This window comes from Eleutherodactylus coqui, chromosome 4 (assembly GCF_035609145.1).
Source record: "Eleutherodactylus coqui strain aEleCoq1 chromosome 4, aEleCoq1.hap1, whole genome shotgun sequence".
NCBI classification, from domain to species: Eukaryota; Metazoa; Chordata; class Amphibia; order Anura; family Eleutherodactylidae; genus Eleutherodactylus; species Eleutherodactylus coqui.
Window position 1 is genome coordinate 286,435,179 of NC_089840.1, and position 19,551 is coordinate 286,454,729.

General features: G+C 44.8%; 1 protein-coding gene across 1 annotated transcript in view; it reads right to left on the minus strand.

The window, feature by feature from the left end:
• Positions 1-19,551, minus strand: part of LOC136626747 (uncharacterized) — a 259,097-nt gene that overhangs the window by 51,789 nt on the left and 187,757 nt on the right. Inside the window, exons 5-7 of the mRNA XM_066601753.1 lie at positions 6,523-6,647; positions 5,787-5,873; positions 4,754-4,856 (exon numbers count right to left, since the gene is read on the minus strand). Of these exons, the coding sequence (XP_066457850.1) occupies positions 4,754-4,856; positions 5,787-5,873; positions 6,523-6,647 (315 nt within the window). The remainder of the gene's footprint in view (positions 1-4,753; positions 4,857-5,786; positions 5,874-6,522; positions 6,648-19,551) is intronic.

A 19,551-nucleotide genomic window follows, 5' to 3' on the forward strand; every position in this document is an offset into this window, starting at 1 on the left:
CGCCATTAGCACCGCGTTATATTCAGACAGGAGCAGATTCACAATGAGCTCATGTGACAGACTTGAGAGAGTCTGCAGAGGATGGAGATCATTGATAATTAATATGCATTTTAAATGTTCACTCACTTTTTTTGAGCAACATACATTGAAAAAAGGCTTCCGATTACCTTTACATACAAAATATTTTTAATGGCAGTTACACTTTATTATGTATTTTGGTTGAATGAGGTGTGAGGGTTATGAACATATTAATGTATATATGTATGTATCTTTATACGTTTCCGGAGGCTGTAGGCCTAAATTGTACACTCTATTCTGTGTCCTATGACATTAAGCAGAGGTGTAATCTTAAGTGTCCATCATGTCTCCAAGATCTTGTTTATCTCGTTACACTGATCAAAAGGTTGTGAGGAATGCTTTGATCATTGTCTGCTGTCTAGGTCCAGACACGATGTCTACATACAAACAAATAAAGCATTGTTTATAGAGAAGACAAAATTATGTACCAGTAAAACAGGTCGACCTCTGTAAAGCAGTTCAACCTCTGATACGCCTACTATTTTTTGTATAAGAAAGACAATGTACACAATAAACTCAGATTGCTCTAAGACACGACCGTGATGCCTGTGTCTATTGCTTTCTCATGGTGGCTGCCATAACCACCTTTGATTTGGAGCCCCACAGCATATTAACGTAACATGGAAAAATCCCTATCAGTAATTGGCGCCCAACGTGGGGCTTGATGGAACAAGAGGACCACCTACACCTCGAACCCCCCCGGACCCAGATGGGATAAGGAGCCACTCGGAACCACGGATTGACAAAAACTGCGCAGTAAGGTAAGGTTTTATCTTGCCACAATCTATCCGTGCTTCCTGGCTGCTCCTTTCCTGTCCGAGGGGTAAGAAGTGCATGCCTCTTATAAATCTTCAAGCTTTTTAAGAATTCATATGGTGGGCTGAATATGCTGTGCGGGTGTTTAACTGTTATTGTCTTTATTTGTTACTTTGCATGGTCAGTGTACAGAATAATATGAAACCCTCTTGCCGATCTCAGGAAGGCATGGTATAAATTGTACCAGGGAAGCCTAAAATTTTCAGGGGATAAAATCCCTGAATGGGAGCCTCTTATAGGTATAAGAGAAGTAGTTGAGACGGGGGGAAATAAGCAGGGTTGGGAAGTACCGACACTTTTAGACAAGTGAGGAAGTACTGACACTTAAAAAAGTACTGACACTTTAGTAACTGACATGCAAATGTTTTTGTCTTTATGTGTGTGTATAAATGGAAGGACCTGTATGAGAGTTAGACTGTGTTATATGGTGTATACTGTCCGGTAACCAGAAACGAAATGAAGCAAAACTGACCAAATGCTGAGCCAGACCACAGGGGGTGGAGCTAGGTGATGTAGGGAGATGGGGGAGGGGGAGGCATAGGTGATCAAATGGGGGAGGGGGATGCATAGGTGATCTATGTACTACAGATCAGCTATTTAAAAAAAAAAAAAAAAAAAAAATTTTTTTTTGCAAATAAGAACGTGATCTATTTGGAATAGAATATCAGCATGATTGTCTAGCATTGATGCAACAAGAAAGTTTAAGTTTTAAAGAGTTATTGAAACCCCTTGTTAATACATATTTTGAGTTGTTTTTATAGATGGTACCAGGGTGATTGATGACTCCACACCAGATATGCAGTGTTCACACAACAAGATCTCTAAAAGCAGAATGCCTCCGCATGTCTCAGTACAAGAAGCGGAACTGAAGGCCCTCACTGAGGCGTGTAGAGTGACAGAAGGTAACCATTTACACTGACTCCTGGTATGTATTCGGCATAGATCATGGTTACGGCCCAATATGGAAGGCCAGACATTTTTAAACTTCTGTAGGACAACCCATTGAGAATGGTGTAGCAGTACAGAACCTTATGAAAGCCCTACTCCTACCAGACAAAGTAGCAATCCTGAAGGTGAAAGCTCATACTAAAGCCAACAGTGCAGAAGCAAAAGGCAACGCCCTAGCAGACTTCAGCGCAGACAGCGGCCCTCAAGCCGTGGAAGAAAGAAGAAAAGAAGATACTGACCGCACAAGTCAGAGACTATGATTTGGACTTTGATAAAAATTTGAACATTGATGTACTAAAGACATTACAGTCACAAGCCAGCAAAGAAGAAAAAGATAAATGGACTAATATGAGAGCAGTAGAACAGGGTGGCGTATGGCAAACAGTCAGTAACTTGCCTACCACGATCCCTGTACCCCATGATGGCCCAGCTGATCTATGGAAAGACTCACCTATCGGAGGCAGCTATGCTACTGATGCTTGAGAGAGAAAGGGTTGCCCCCTGGGTTCTTTGTAGCTGCTACATCATTTGTCCAGTTTTGCATGAGCTATGCCGTAAGCAACAGGGTAGAAGTAAATTGACCACAAAGGCACTTGCCAGGACCACTCTACCCATTTCAGGGATTGCAAATTGACAACATTCAGCTCCCACGTGTTGGGAAGTATGAATATGTGCTTGTTGTTGATGTTTTTCAGGTTGGAGGCGTACCCTGTTACAAAAGTAAATGAGCAGGTAACCGAAAAGAAGCTCATGAATAAGGTAATCTGCAGATACGGGGTACCAGAGGTAATCGAGTCAGATAGAGGTACACATTTCACAGGTGAAATAATGCAACACTTCATGTCTGCCCTGGGTAACTCCCAGGCATTTGACACCCCTTATCATCCACAAAGAGCCAGAAAACCATATTGCATTATAATATTTCTCTTCAGGCAATGAAACCCTGCACCAGAGGAAAACGAAAATGGTATGATACCCTATTAGGGGGAATTGGTACAGGTGTAGGGGTTCTAAACTCTATAGATTTAGAGGTGATGAAGAATAAAATGGCTGGGGTAGGACAGGATGTTTCTAGATTGATAAATGTTCAGGCACAATGCATGCCTTCCTTGTTCCTCCCCCGATGTCTTGCATTAGGATATGATAAGGATGTATTAACGCTTTTTAATCTGGTTTTGCGGTTTAAAAGGATTTGTTTGTAAATATGAGTAAATTCATGAACTATACACAATGTAGCCTGCAATATGTATATATGATTCACGAGAGGGACAAAGCAGTCAGATGTGATGACAAATAATGAAAAATTGTGGAGAAATATTCTCAATAATGTAATTCCAGTAGCATCTTGGATACGGCCCAGGGCTGATGGTGTAGAATGCTCTGATGAGTATAGCACTGGGGAAATGATTTTATGATGTAAAGGACACAAGCCTGATGTGTAAGTCTGTAGTACTACCTGTGGTGTTCGGACCGCCTCTATATGCTTTACAATATTGGTTGCCCAAGTTCACAGGTATGATGATTTATAGTGAAAATAAAACCCATGGTATAGAGAACTGTGAAGAAACACTGGATGGCCTAGCATGCGGACGGAGTACAGCCGCATATGAGCCATGTTTCCAGCAGCCTTCAATCAGCATATGTGATTGGATGGTGTTACCTGCTTCTTCTATATGCTGATAGAAGTTGGCCCCCAATATGTATATATTCTTTGTTGCCAACCGAACTGGAACCACCAGTATGTATAATCTCACCACTCCATTGTCTGGATGTATACAGAACATATCGGTGATACATAGATTTACAGAAACTTACACATTTTTGTCAGATGCTGAAGCAACATTAAGGTACTACTGGTACCCAGATACTATCCCTATGTCAACTGACAGTATCCTTGGGTAGAATTGTAAGACTAATGATAGATACTGAACACCTTTAAAAGCATTTGGATGTTACTAACCTCTCCCTTATGGAATTAGAAAAATGTATGGGTAGGAGATAAGCTAGTCAGCCTAGGTACTAAGATCCAGGTAGACACAGAGTATAACTGGTATGATATTTTTACTGAATGGTCACCTATTGCAGGAAAGATGATGGATTTTATGTTTCACCCTTTACTAATACTGTTTCTTTTGTTCATTCTTTTGAGTGTTTGCAATTTATGGACATTCTGTGGGATACGGAGACAAGCAAATTATCTGGAATCGCTCCCTCTACGATATCGTTAAAACAGTCATACGTAAAAGAGCAACAACAGTGGGGATCCGGCGAAGAGGATAGAAAGACCGGCGGGGGTGGCTTAGCACCCTTGATAGTACCACTACAAAGGCTCTTTTCAAGATGGACTGTTTCAAATGGGGGATTGTGAGGGTTATGAACATATTAATGTATATATGTATGTATCTTTATACGTTTCCGGAGGCTGTAGGCCTAAATTGTACACTCTATTCTGTGTCCTATGACATTAAGCAGAGGTGTAATCTTAAGTGTCCATCATGTCTCCAAGATCTTGTTTATCTCGTTACACTGATCAAAAGGTTGTGAGGAATGCTTTGATCATTGTCTGCTGTCTAGGTCCAGACACGATGTCTACATACAAACAAATAAAGCATTGTTTATAGAGAAGACAAAATTATGTACCAGTAAAACAGGTCGACCTCTGTAAAGCAGTTCAACCTCTGATACGCCTACTATTTTTTGTATAAGAAAGACAATGTACACAATAAACTCAGATTGCTCTAAGACACGACCGTGATGCCTGTGTCTATTGCTTTCTCATGGTGGCTGCCATAACCACCTTTGATTTGGAGCCCCACAGCATATTAACGTAACATGGAAAAATCCCTATCATGAGGGAATATACGGCTGAAAACCCCCGACAACACAGACTCTTCTCTACATGCAGTCTCACCTGGGGGGTCATCTGTAGGGATCTCCTCCTTACACGGCTGATCCCCCCTCACATGTGTCTCTGTAGCATCAATATAGAGCAGATCCTTATCCGGATTCACCACCTGTGAAATAAATATTGTAAAAGTCATCACACAGTAAGGTTTTATATTGTGTAGTAGTGCAGTACACAGGAGGGCCTGTGGAGGGCCAGAGACAGGACTTCTATTGCGAGGGTTAACCAGGGGTGGAGCAGGAACGAGATAAAAGGCCAGTTCCTACCAAGGAGAGACAGAGTAAGAACCAGCGCAGCAGAGTGAGTTACTGCAGGCTGGTGGCCTGAAAAGGCTAGAGGTTGACAGGGTGACGCCCCTAACCTCAAACACCCAGGTGGGGTGCTGATATGGACTAGTATTTACGGAGAGTGTCTGGCTGAGAAGGCCAGGTCAACAGCTCAGTGGAGCTGCCGGGCTGTTAGCCCAGAGTGGATGGCTGCTGGATCCTGGCAGCGGATGGGACCGGCTTGGAGATAAAAGCCCTGCGGTGCGCTGCACCTACGAAGTGCGACCGGATCAGGCCGGGACGGCCTGATAACTGGACTATTGTCTGTTTGCCTGAAAGCTAAGGTTGGACTTTTTGTTGCTGTATTAAGAATAAACGCAGGTCAAGCCTGCTTTTAGACTGTATCCATTGGTTTCCGCCTTTTGACTACCGCCGACCCGCACTCTACCACGCTAATCTCCCACAATGGCCAGAAAAGGTCATTAATTAGTATGAGGAGCCGGAATGACATGACAGCAATAGTGATCTGGGCCAAATAGCTGCAGGTCTCCTGTATAACTCCAACCTGTTGCTTCTTAATTCCAACCAGAAGTCTCAAGAACCAGAAAATAGTGATAAGATGCGGAGATCTAATGTCTGCGGTCAGCTGTAATCCTGCCATCTCCAACTTTTCATTACACAAGTATCAGTCATATAATAAGACTGAACACAAGACCTTCCCAGCCGTCCTACAGACCAGAGGGGAGATTTCATGAGACCTTCTCTCCATCTACCTGATCATCCTGTGTAAGAAGAGGCCTGGGACATCTCTCCGCTGCTGTTCTCTTACTGGATCTACCTGCAGAAAACACAGACAGCCACTGAATTTATTCTCTACATACAAATAATAAAGGCCATGTGGATTTAGTCCTGTCTATTACCTGGTGATGGGGGGCGCTGGTGGTCCTCCATCATGACGTCCTTGTACAGATCCTTGTGTCCTTCTAAATACTCCCACTCCTCCTTGGAGAAATAGACAGTGAAGTCCTGACACCTTATAGGAACCTGACAACACAATGATACCATCATCACCCAGACACGTTATACCGCCATAGCGTTACTGTATAATGTCCCAGCATTCCCAGCAGCGTCACCTCTCCAGTCAGCAGCTCAATCATCTTGTTGGCGAGTTCTAGGATCTTCTGCTCATTGATCTCCTCCAGTATCAGGGGGTGAGGTGGAGGCCCTGTGATTGGGCTCAGGGGTCTTCCCCATCCATCAGACACCGGGGCCTGACAGCCATCACTAAAAGTCTTCTTCACTACTGTGTAATCCTGTTTATGGGGAGAAACATTTATGAATGTCATAGATCTGTTGGGCATCTGTCATTTTACCAGCAAAACAGCACAGCCGCCTCTATTATTTTCCGGTATTTATGACCTAATCTGCAGTAAATCCTCTGCCGTAGATGTGAACAGACTGACAGAGATAAGAATGATGGAACGTGACGTCATCCCCAGAATCTCTCACCTCTCCTGTAAGCTGGAAGAGTATCTCTAGGGTGAGGTTGAGTATATTCTCCGCCATCTTGTCCCGGTTCCTCTCCATCCTTATCGGGTCAATCAGGATAATTATCTGATATATCAGCCGAGGATCTTGAATTGAAAAAAGATGAGACAAATGTATAATCAATTACTAGACATTATAAGGGAAAACATGGGAGGAGATCTTAACCCTTTAGTGACGAAGCACGTACAGCTCTTGGTACTGTGCTTTAAACCTGTGCTATGATAAATTTATGATGCAATCTAGTAGGAGTAAGTTGGGTGTTTGGTGGTCTACTCACAGCCGGGCTCCTACTGTAACATCTGAGAGTAGAGAAACTTCCATAGAATCACTATTACTGTGAAGGGTCAATAACGGGCACTATTACTGTGATTGGACACATAGGTTGTAGCTTACTTCAAAAAGGCATGTGTTCTAATGTTAAAAACTTTGCCGCACTAAAATTGTTCAAAGAAGAAGGGGCGTGGCCAGCGACCGGCATGAGCAGTCGCACGTGAGGAGAGCTCCCTAGGGGAAAACCTAAGATCCTGCCAAAATCCTGGCCAAACTCAAATTCTGGAACCCCAGACATTGCCTGATAACTTCTAAATCCTGAGGGGACATTTGGACCGCGTCCGGAAGTGATTAGAGCCTCCTGGTACCCAAAAACAGGGCCACGGACTGAGGAGGAGGGGAAGCGGTGCCAACGCCCTGCTGTTTCCCGCGCACATCCTGACGCTGACCTTCTACCTAAGGGCCAGGTAGGGACCTAAGGGCCTGCCTGTACTCACCGCAGCCTGCCCGGCGAGCCTCCCCCGGGACCCGGACACCCTGTTGAGCCGACCCTCCCCCCCGGCTGCTGCCGGCGGGACACGACCCGAGCGGAGGAGGAACCTCCCGGCCGAACCCCGGCCCCCGAGACGGAGCAACTTGTCCCCAGGGGGAAAAAATCTGCTGCGCTAAAACTGAGGGGTGAGCCGCAGATCGCAAGCCGCTCCGGCCACCCCGAGACCTCCGCTGCCGCTCGCCCGTGCCGGCGTGGGGCCCGCTCCGCGACTTCAGCTAAAGGAGTACTTACCGTGGGGTCCCGGCCGAGACCGCGGGTCGCTTCGACACCCGTCCCCGAACGGCTGGAGATCCTCCGCAGCCGGCGGGGAATTAACCCTTCCCGGACGGGGGGGGGCGCTTAGCTCATAACCTCCGATTCTCTTCCTCCTGAGCAGAGGCTGCGCGGACATTACAGCCTACCCTGTCAGCCGACCGTCATGCAGCACCTCACCGCTGCCTTCCAGTGGTGCTGGGCACCTTACAGAGCCCCGATTTCAGCCCTGAGGACCGCCTCACCTATGAGCCGGCGGGCTGAGAGCCTCCTTGACCGACATAGCCACCGGACAGATAGTCGCAGACCCAACCGGAGCTGCGGTCGGCCCGACCATACCACCGGTCAGCTATCTGTGGCCCATCCCGCGACACCCGACGGCACCAGGGACCTCGTGCAGCAATATCCTCCTTCCCGGACCCGGCAACAAAATTGTAAGTAACCAGCGGAGGGACAATACACCCATCAAGGGACACTGACCCCTCTGGGACCATACACCGGGCAAATAGCCTACAACAATAGACTCCTATTATTCCCCTGGGAAAACATCCTCAGCTGTCTATTCTACTATATAATAACACCCGGGGGAGCGCACGAGGTGCGGACTGCCTAAGCCCATAACTTCATCTACCCGACCCTCTACCCGCGGCGAACAAGATCGTGACAAGGAACCGGCGCCATCTTCTACCTTTCTACTATAACCAGTCACAGACTCGGTCAAATCCTATATAATTGCGACCCGGGTCGCGGGACCTTCGCCCTCTAACAGATATTGTAACTGCATAACTACAAGGACTGAATAGCTAACCACATCTAAACCCCACAAAGTCGCATCAAACTGCTGATTTTGCTATTAGGTACCTGCCAAAAATAACATCTGTGATACCCCTCACATCATACTAAACTAAACGGGAAAAAAGACAGAAATTCTCACTCCTTAACAACCAGTACAAGCGCAAAATTACAAGGACTGTATAACCATCAACATCTAAACTCAGCAAAGTCACGCCAAACCACCGGAATCGCCCTCTGGCCTCTGTCATAATTAATAACCCTCGATACTCCATACACCCTACTACGCTAAGCAGGAAAAGACCCTTACCTTCTAATAACCATCGCAATTACACAATCACAAAGACTCTAGCTGATAACATCTAAATTCTGTAAGAGGCGTATTAACCCACTGCAACTTAAAATCTTAGGCCGGAAAAGAAGAAAAGCCATCCACTCTCATAAACCACTATACCAATCTACGTCCCCCCATCATGAGCACACGAGCCAAAAGTGGCTCAGCAGCAGAAAAGCTAAAAGAATTCGCCCATTCTAAGACCCCGGATCACACACCGCGGCCAATACAACCTACCCAGATGAGGGAGCCAGAAGACGAGAGCGGGCAGCCTCCGGAACCGACCATGCGACAGCTCCTTGAAGCAATTAATACCTGCAAGTCCTCTCTCACCAATAAAATAGAAGAGATAAAGTCTGACGTCTTGTTATTGAGACAAGACTTACAGAACATGAGAGGTAGAATGCGAGAAATGGAAGATCGCATCTCCAATGCAGAAGACACCCTACGTCCGCTCTCTGCGGCAGTTAAAAAAGCCACACGAGTAGCAGAATATTGTCAGTCCAAGACTGACGACCTAGAAAACAGGTCGCGCCGTAATAACCTACGGATAATTGGCCTGCCCAAAAAGTCAAAAGGCCCTCATCCAGAAACATTCGCTGAAACCTGGCTGAAGTCTTTACTAAGTGATGAAACTTTCTCTACGCACTTCACAGTGGAAAGAGCCCACCGGGTCCCAACAAAACCACCACAGCCGGGAGCCCCCCCCCCCCGCGCCCTTTCCTAGTAAGGATTCTGAACTGCAAAGACCGCGACGCTGCGCTTCGTCAAGCCAGATTAAAGGGCCCATTAAAACATAATAACGCAACAATCTCCATATTTCCTGACTTTTCCGCCGAGCTACAAAAGCAAAGGGCCACATTCATAGAAATCAAAAGAAAATTCAAAGAAAGAAATATCCCTTACTCAATGGCGTAACCAGCTCGCTTGCGTATCGTAACCCAAGGAAAAGTGGTTTTTCTTCAATCTCCCACCGAGGCCTTGGAATGGCTGGACATGCACCCGCAAATACCGAAAGAGGATTGATCCCGCAACAACTATGGCAGGACTTTAAACCCAGTCATAATCCATGCGACTGATGCCCCTCTGACCTATAGACGGTGAAAACGTGGGGCGACGATACTTTGAATCGTCAATGGAATTGGAAAACACCCACTATCCTCTGTAGGCCACAGGGATATTTCCCCCCCCATATTAGAGTAACATCTGCTACTTCTGAATAGATTGTAGCTAAATTGTTTTATTTTTGTCTGTTATCTTTGACATTTATGCCGAAATTAAGCAAAATGTCAAAGGTTAAATGTTTAAACTGTTGTAATCTGCTCTTTAACAATATTTTCAGCAGGTCTGCACTGACACAATTCCCCTTCCTACACCCACAGGTCTTCCCCCTACCTCCTTACCCCAGGGACACAGAGGCAATACTTCAATTATATGCCCACACAGCCAACAAGGACTTTGAAATGTCTTAGTTGGAACGTCCAGGGTCTCGGCACCACCCTCAAGCGAAGAGCGGTCTTTACTTATATTCGGCAAACTAACCCACACATTATAAGCCTGCAGGAGACCCATCTTATCAAAGAAAAGGCCGACGTCCTTGCAAAGCCATGGGTGCAATGGGCTGCCCACTCCTTCCACACCTCCTTTTCCAGGGGTGTCTCCGTGCTCATCCACAGGTCATTGCGCTGGAACCCTATTAATATTCGCAGGGACCCCGAAGGAAGATTTATATTTATATTCGGCGAAATAGACTCTAAACCTTATATTATCCTATCTATATACAATCCACCCCATAATAACCTCCACCTTTTACAATCCGCCATAACATACGCCCATCAATACCCCTCGGCGGGGGTGATTTGCTTAGGTGACTTTAATATGGTAATGAATTCTGCCGTAGACAGATTCCACATATCCCCTAATATGACCCCCACCCAAAGCTCCTCCCTAAAACAATTAATTGAAAGTGTCGGCTGGATCGATCTCTGGCGATTTAAACACCCTGACGTGCGAGAGTTCACCTGTCACTCCCCGGGACATAGCGCGCTGGCAAGGATCGACTATATATTTAGCTCAGTGGAACTGGCAATATATCTTTCTAACATCACGCACTGCCCGCGTGGCATATCCGATCATAGCCCCATACTGTTAACGCTGAAATTCCCCCAACAAAATATAATACCCACTTGGAAACTCCATCCCTTTTGGTTGAAGTTAATCGGACCAGATGACCAAATGCCTTTCCATATATCCCTGTTCCTAGAGGCTCACAGCGAGAATACCCACCCCGCTCTGAAATGGGATACTCTGAAGGCTTACGTAAGGGGATTCCTCAAGTCCGCCATCTCATACATTAAAAAATTGACAGCCCAGGCCGACAGAGAACTAGAAACTCAGACAATAGAGGCTGAAAAGACGTACACATCCAACCCCAGAGACACCAATAAAACAGCCTGGCTCAGCCTACTTCGACTTCATAAACACCAAATATATGCGAAAGCTAAGCGCAAATTATTTTTCACTAAGCAACATTATTTCGAATTGGGAAATCAATCTAGTCATCTGTTGGCCAACCTCATTAGACGGGAAAATAAAACTAATACGGTCCTTAAGATCAAAAACCAAGGCGGGGAGGAGCTGACTGATGGCCCATCTATCACAAACTGTTTTAAAGATTTCTACAGCAATTTGTACAAATCCTCCTCTCAGAGCACAGTGGCGGATATCCTGAGCTACTTGGAGGACTTAAACTTCCCAACCTTATCCGCAGATCTGGTTGAACTTCTGGAAGCCCCGATCACGCTAAAGGAGATCCAGCAGGTAATTAGGGATATGGCCCTTAATAAATCACCCGGTCCAGACGGCCTCCCAAAAGAGACATACCGGAAATAAAGTGAACAACTAGCCCCGCTACTACTTGAGACACTAAATCAAGCCCAAACAGATAACATCCTCCCACCTTCATTCTACAAAGCCTCCATAGTGGTAATACAAAAACCTGGAAAGGACCCGACAGATTGTAGCTCCTACCGGCCAATCTCACTGGTAAATACTGACTACAAAATCCTAACTAAAATCCTAGCCACCAGATTAAATCAAGTGATTCTGTCCATTGTCCATCCGGACCAGACAGGATTCATGCCTGGGAAATCTACGACAATAAACATTCGTAGAGTCCAGACAGCCATGCAACTGGGTAAGCAATACAACATGCCCTGGGCTTTAGTCTCATTGGACATGGCAAAGGCCTTCGACTCATTGGAGTGGGCTTTTCTCGAGGCCTGTCTAGTCCGCTTTGGATTTGGACCCAAATTCCAACAATGGATCAAAATCATATATAAATCCGGGGGGGCGTGGCCTGGCCGAGAGAGAAGATGGCGGTGTAATTAGCTAGCTCCGCTAACCTCCTTCACCCGTAGCTACTCCACAGCGACTCCGGGAACGGAAACCGCTCTAAAGCAGCCTCTCTACCCTCCCTGCACACAGCGATGTCACGCCGCAGACCGTCCCGCTCGCAACCGCGGCGCCTGGAGGAGTTCTTCTCGGCGCCCGAGACACAGCGCGCTCACAGCCCGACCGGCTCTGCTATAACAGCAGAAGATGAGGAAGCTGCTGACACCCTTCCAAACCTGACGGCCGGCTCATCTCCGGAGAAGGGAGAGGAAGATGCGGTGAGTGCAAACTCTTACACCCTGACACACAGCCACACAGAAGGGCAAACAGACAGATCCCAGTCACCTAAAATTATCCCTAAGATGGCGCCCAGGGCAGATCCTCGTGGTGAGGACGATAGCTCCCTGCCAAAAAACAAAGCTGACAAAAAGGCAGAGAGACATCCTGAGAGACTAGTTCAAGGTCCACCAGGAGGAAAACGCCACAATTCAGGCTTATCTCCAGCAATCCAGTCACAAGCATCCTCCTGTAATAGAGGCACCCCCTCACCATCAGACAGCCCTATTAAACAAAAGTCTAGAAAGGAAGATGGGAATCAGTCACCACCCCATACTCCATTTATGAAGGACTATATTAAAGCTCTACCGTCCTCAGGCCAACCGGCATCTGAAGCTTTTATAAAGAAAATGATGGTGGCTTTAAGCGAATCAATCTACACTAGCTTTACCACCCTCAATTCCTCTCTCACAGCCACAATAGAATCCATTGGAGAAAGAGTGGCTCGCACAGAGAACAAAATGGGCGAACTCACCCAATCCCATAACACCCTCATAGATGCCCACTACGATTTGGCAGATGAAGTCACCCAACTCAGATCAAAACTGGCAGATCTAGAAGATAGGAGCAGGCGTAATAATATAAAGTTTCGCGGCATTCCAGAATCCATAACAACGCCTGAAATTCCTAAATATTTAAACCAACTAATGCGCACACTCCTGCCGGAGGCTCCTTTACAAGATCTCATTACCGACAGGGCACACAGACTCCCGAGACCTAAACATATCGCTGAGACGACTCCTCGGGATATAATAGCCCGAATCCATTTTTACCATACTAAAGACGTGCTTATGTCCGCTGCCAGGAAACTAAAACAACTCCCGTCTCCCTACGCAGACATACGTCTGTATGCAGACTTGTCTCAAACCACCATGTCTGAAAGAAGAAAATTTTCAGAGATCACATCTGCATTGAGACAAGCCAACATCTCCTACAGATGGGGATTCCCCATCAAATTACTAATTCATAAAGATGGCTCAACCCATGCTTTGTTCAAACCAGAAGAAGCGGCCCAACTTCTAAAATCATGGGGAGTAGGTGTGCCTCCCGCTCCTCGTGCGCAAAGAACCTCCAAAACCCCAAGAAAATACTCAAAAGATTGAGCACAAGAAAGAAAATATCCCGGAATTTCTCCCAAGGCTCTAATTACAAGGGTGAAAAATGAGGACTTCCTCACAGGCGAACTTTTTGTTCCCCCCCTCCTTACTAGACGAGACAGGTCTGACAACTTGTCACTCCTATTGTTTCTCCATCTCACAGTCCAACTCACAGCCGTTCAACAGTTTCTTTTTACACTTCAACTGCTTTTACCCATCCCCCCCTCTCCAACTCCCTGCAACAAGACCAAGACCTTAAGAAAAAGTCAAATCTACGACAAGAGACTAACCTAAGCTAATCTTTGGTCCTGAAGCAAAACTTCTGGAAATCCGAATAAGTTAAATTTTGCTGACCCGGCTACCTCCACATATTCGCATTTTGACAAGAACCAGCGGAATGTCGATTACAATTCTGTCCTTTAACACCAACGGACTAAATTCACCGTACAAGAGGGCGTCCTTGTGGAAAGAAGCATTGAGTTCCAAAGCGGATATTATCTGTATTCAGGAAACCCACTTCGCATCTTCAGCTACTCCAAAAATAACCCACAAAAATTTTCCAAAAATTTTTCTAGCCTCCTCAACAAAAAAACAAGCAGGCGTACTGATCGCCTTTAAAGACACAGTACAATTTGATATTAAACATCAAGAGACTGACCCAAAGGGTAGATTTCTGATATTGACTGGTCTCTTGAACCAAAAACCAATCACGTTGGTAAACCTCTACACCCCCAACAAGGGCCAAATAGGCTTCTTGAACAAGATAATCAAAAAGATTAGAAGATGCGAGGTGGGAAACCTTATTGTTTGTGGCGACTTTAACAGTACTCCTGACAATATACTAGATTCCACAAGTGGTCCCCGAAGATCAACTCCCCCTCTTGCGCCATGGCTACACAGAGAATCGCTGTTAGACTCCTTTAGATGCTTAAATGCTTCTTCTAAGGAATTTTCCTTTTATTCACATAGATTCAGGTCATTCTCTAGAATAGATTTAATTCTGGTTAATAAACACACAATTCCCTTGGTTAAAGCAGCCAAGATAGGAAAAATTACATGGTCTGACCATGCACCAGTTGAGATTACCATCTCATTATCTGAAGTGCCACAACAACCCAAAATATGGAAAAACAATGTTTTCCTACTGAAGAACCCCAAATACACTAAAACCATATCATTAGCTCTAGAGGAATATTTTAAAAACAACTGCACTACGGATGTTTCTCCCTTAATTATCTGGAACGCCCACAAGGCAGTGATTAGGGGAATTTTAATTAAAATAAGCGCCCAACATAAAAAAGAAAAAACTCAACTCATTAACAATTTGTTAAATCAAATATCTACTTTGGAATCCCAGATTAGGGTAAACCCTTCTGATCCCCTACATAAGCAACTATTTAATCTGAGACAATCTTTGAGAAACGCTTTGATAGATAATTACGAGAAGGAGCTGAGATCCACTAGAGCTTCATACTATGCTTCTAATAACAAACCATCCCGCATGCTAGCCAAATTGACTAAGAAAAAGACACAAAAATCCAAAATTCCCTACATCACAGATCCTCAGAAACTAACAACTAAAATATCCCATCCCACCCAGATCGTAGATTCATTTAGACAATACTACGAAAATCTATACAATTTGAAAGATGACGTGTCAACTCCCCAGCCTTCCACCAATTCCATTGAAAACTTCTTGAAAGACACGGAGCTCCCATCTTTGTCTCAAACCCACCTGAATTCTTTAAATTCCCCAATACTCCACCCTGAAGTCATGAAAACCATAAAAACTCTCAAGTCACAAAAAGCGCCCGGACCCGATGGGTTCTCAAATGACTACTACAAGATGTTCTCTACTATACTTGCACCCCATATGGCCCAAGCATTCAACCAGGGAATTGCGGAAGGCTCCTTCCCTAAAGAAACACTGGAAGCAACAATTGTAACAATCCCCAAACCAGGGAAAGACCCCACTACCCCATCCAACTTCAGACCCATCTCTCTTCTAAATTGCGATATTAAAATCTACGCCAAAACCCTAGCACAAAGACTCTTAGAAATCTTGCCGGAACTGATCCATTCCGACCAAGTCGGATTTACGAGGGGGAGGCAAGCTTCGGACGCAACTAGAAGAATCCTAAATCTTCTATACAAACTTGAACAAGATAAATACCCGGCAGTGTTGGTCACACTTGACGCTGAAAAAGCATTTGACCGCCTGCATTGGGAATATGCATTTGCTACCCTTCGTAAGTTCGGTTTTTTAGGCAACATCTTCAACGCAATTAAAGCGCTTTATACTAACACATCAGCAAGGGTCCTAGTAGATGGCGCGCTCTCCAACTCCTTCCCAATAACAAATGGCACCCGGCAAGAATGCCCACTATCTCCCCTACTATTCACACTGATAATGGAACCCCTAGCGGAAAAAATAAGAACTGAAACAAACATTCATGGTATCCCAGCAGCTTTCAGACAACACAAGATCAGCCTGTTTGCTGATGATGTTCTACTCATACTAGCTAAGCCCCTCCACTCACTTAGGCATACCCAAAACATTCTAACCAAATTCGCACAAATATCATACTACAAACTAAATACAAGCAAATCCCAAATTCTTGGAATACATCTGAACGAACATCTAAAAAAAGCTATACAAACAGAATTTTCATTCCAATGGCAACAAAAAACCATCCCTTATCTGGGAATCCACCTCTCCTTTCCAACCTCAAAGCTGATACAAGCTAACTTTCCCCAACTCATAACTGAAATTCAAAAAGATCTAGATCACTACCAATCTCACTCATTATCCTGGCTAGGAAGAGTCGCATTATACAAGATGATAACTCTACCAAAGATCCTTCACTACTTTCGCACACTCCCTATACCCATACCAAAAAAAACTCTACATAACCTCCAAAAACAACTGTCAAAATTTATCTGGTAAAATAAAAGACCGAGAATGGCACTATCAATACTGACTTTAAACAGAAACCAAGGTGGACTGGGACTTCCCAATTTAGAATCCTACTATAAATCCACCACATTAAGTCACCTGCCCCCATGGACGTTTCAAAATCCTAACCTTAGCTGGTCATCAATAGAAAGGGAAATAAACAAACAAAAAACATTAAGATCACTCCTGATAGCAACCATAATAGGTATCTACATACCCTCCTTATCAAGGCCTTTAAAATTCTTGTCCATATCACCCCCTATGAAAGCCTCGTTAGAAGCATGGACAGACCTAATACGTAATGTAAATCAAGAACCACGAAACAACCTATTAAACATCCCTCTAGAGACCTTAGAATATTTTATCCCGAACTTAAACTTAAACTCATGGAAAAAAAACAACATAAAACATATTTCTGACCTATACTCAAAAAAAGAACTCCATACTTTTAATTCATTCGCATTAAAATTCCAACTATCAAAAAGCGAGCTATTCAGGTTCAATCAAGTGACCTCCCTCCTACGCACTCAAAATCTTTTGAATTTTAAACTTCCTGAACTAATACACTCATTTCTAAACCCTTCAAACAAAAAATTCCCAACCAGACTATTCTATGACAATTTGTCGGGCAACCTAAAACCCCCGGGAAAGTGTCACCTCATTAGTTGGGAGAAAGATCTAAAACAAAAGATTCCTACTGCCAACTGGCTGCAAGCATTCAGATGGGTGGGACGAGCCTCACAGGGAATCTCACTGATTGAAACCCACATAAAAACCCTGACGAGGTGGTACTACACCCCAACGACTCTAGCTAGAAGAGGCCTTTCAACAAGCGATCTCTGCTGGAGAGGATGCGGAGAGTCAGGCTCACTGCTCCACATATTTTGGTCATGTCCAATGATTACTACTTTTTGGACAGACGTTTATAGCCTTCTCCACAAATTAGCAGGTATCAAATTTCCATTTACACCAAAACTAGCCTTACTATTACTGGATCCAGGAGAAATATATCCACCTCTTAAAAAACTCATAGGCCATATACTACTAGGAGCCAAAAATCTAATAGCCAGAAGATGGAAATCAGCTATAATCCCAAATCTGATGGATTTGACCCAATTAATATCAGAACACAGTATGTTTGAAAAGATTTTGGCACTTCGAAACAATGATATCCATTTATACTACGATGTGTGGAACCCGTGGTTAAAAATGTTTCCATGTTAACTATTTGTTTAATAACTATATAAAAAATAAGGGACCTCGTTTGGGTCCGATATTCTGGATTTTCTTCTAATAACTGCATCCCTCACTTTCCTCCTATCCCTCCTTACCTGATTCTTCCCCTAAACCCCTCTCCCCCCCCCCCATTCCCTATCTTCCCTCCCCCTTCCCTTCCCTTCATACCCGTCCGTATCCCACCTTTCAATATGTTCGATTAATATTAACAAAAATATATGTGCATCAGTAAATTGGTTTATCCTATATTTTCATCTTTGACTACAAATTTATATGTACTCAATCCCCTTTAACGGAATTGTATTTGATTGATGACAATGTATGTACCTTAGCACATTTTCAATAAAAAATTAATGAATAAAAAAAAAATCATATATAAATCCCCGAGTGCGAATGTAGTGGTAAACGGCATTCCATCACCCGAATTCCAATTGGCAAGAGGCACCCGACAGGGGTGCCCTCTATCCCCGGCCCTATTTGCCATAGCCATTGAGGCGCTAGCGATCCGTCTGAGAAGCACCCCCAATGTAAAAGGTATTAGATGGACAGACCTTGAGAGCAAGGTGGGATTATACGCGGATGACACAATTCTCTTTCTATCAGACCCAATGAACTCATTCTCCCAAGCCATGATCCACATAGATAGGTTCTCCAGTTTCTCGGGCCTATATGTCAATTGGTCTAAATCGACAATCCTGTACACAAACTCTAACCCCGGAAACGACCCCTGTGTAACTAAATACGGTCTAAAACCGGTCCAAACATTTAAATACCTGGGGATACTAATGACATATGACCACAACAAAGCTATAGCAGAAAACATAGACCCGTTGCTGGACAATATAAAACACAAGTTAAAAGGATGGACCAAACTACCGCTCTCCGTGGCTGGGCGCATAAATCTCATTAAAATGGCCATCCAACCTAAATGTCTGTATATATTGCAACACATGCCAGTAACAGTCCCCAAACGCTTCTTCCAGTCATTAAACTCCCTGATCATCTCCTTTGTATGGAGCTCCTCTCGCTCCAAACTCAGCCTGTCGACATTACAAAGGCCCAAAGAGCAAGCCGGAATGGCCCTCCCGGACCTTCGACTCTATTATCTGGCAGGACAATTGAGGAACATACGGGCCTGGGTCTTGAACGGGGAGCTGCCCATAGCAGATAAACAACTGGCGAAGCAAGTAAAAGGCAATAATCTTCTAAACTACTTAGAATTCCCGCAATACACCAACTCCACTGACGTGGTCCTGCTCCACAAACTAGCCCTTGATGTGTGGAGGGAGGTGAAGACGCTCCAACGATATCGAGACATATTACCCGAACTCTGTCCGTGGAATAACCCTGGTCTCACCGCCCTACAATCAATCCCAGACCCACAATACTGGATGGCCCAAGGGGTACACACACTAAACGACATATATATATAGACGGAACACTCCCCACATTCACAGAACTACGCGATAGGCTGCAATCCCCGCATCTCCAACTATTCAGATTTTTCCAGCTAAGACACGCTTTAAACTCTCAATTCCCACCCGCCTCAACACACATATCTAAATTCCCCACAATCGGCATCCTAAAGTCTCAGGGACCCAAGGGGCTAATCTCGGCCCTATACACGCATCTCCTTTCGGCTAAAATAGCCCCCGACCCGCCTATAGCATATGACAAATGGAAGCAAGTTATCCCATCTCTCACACCCGAGGAGTGGCAGGACATCTCCGAATCCCATCTGATAGTTTCCCCCGCTGTAAATAACAAATTG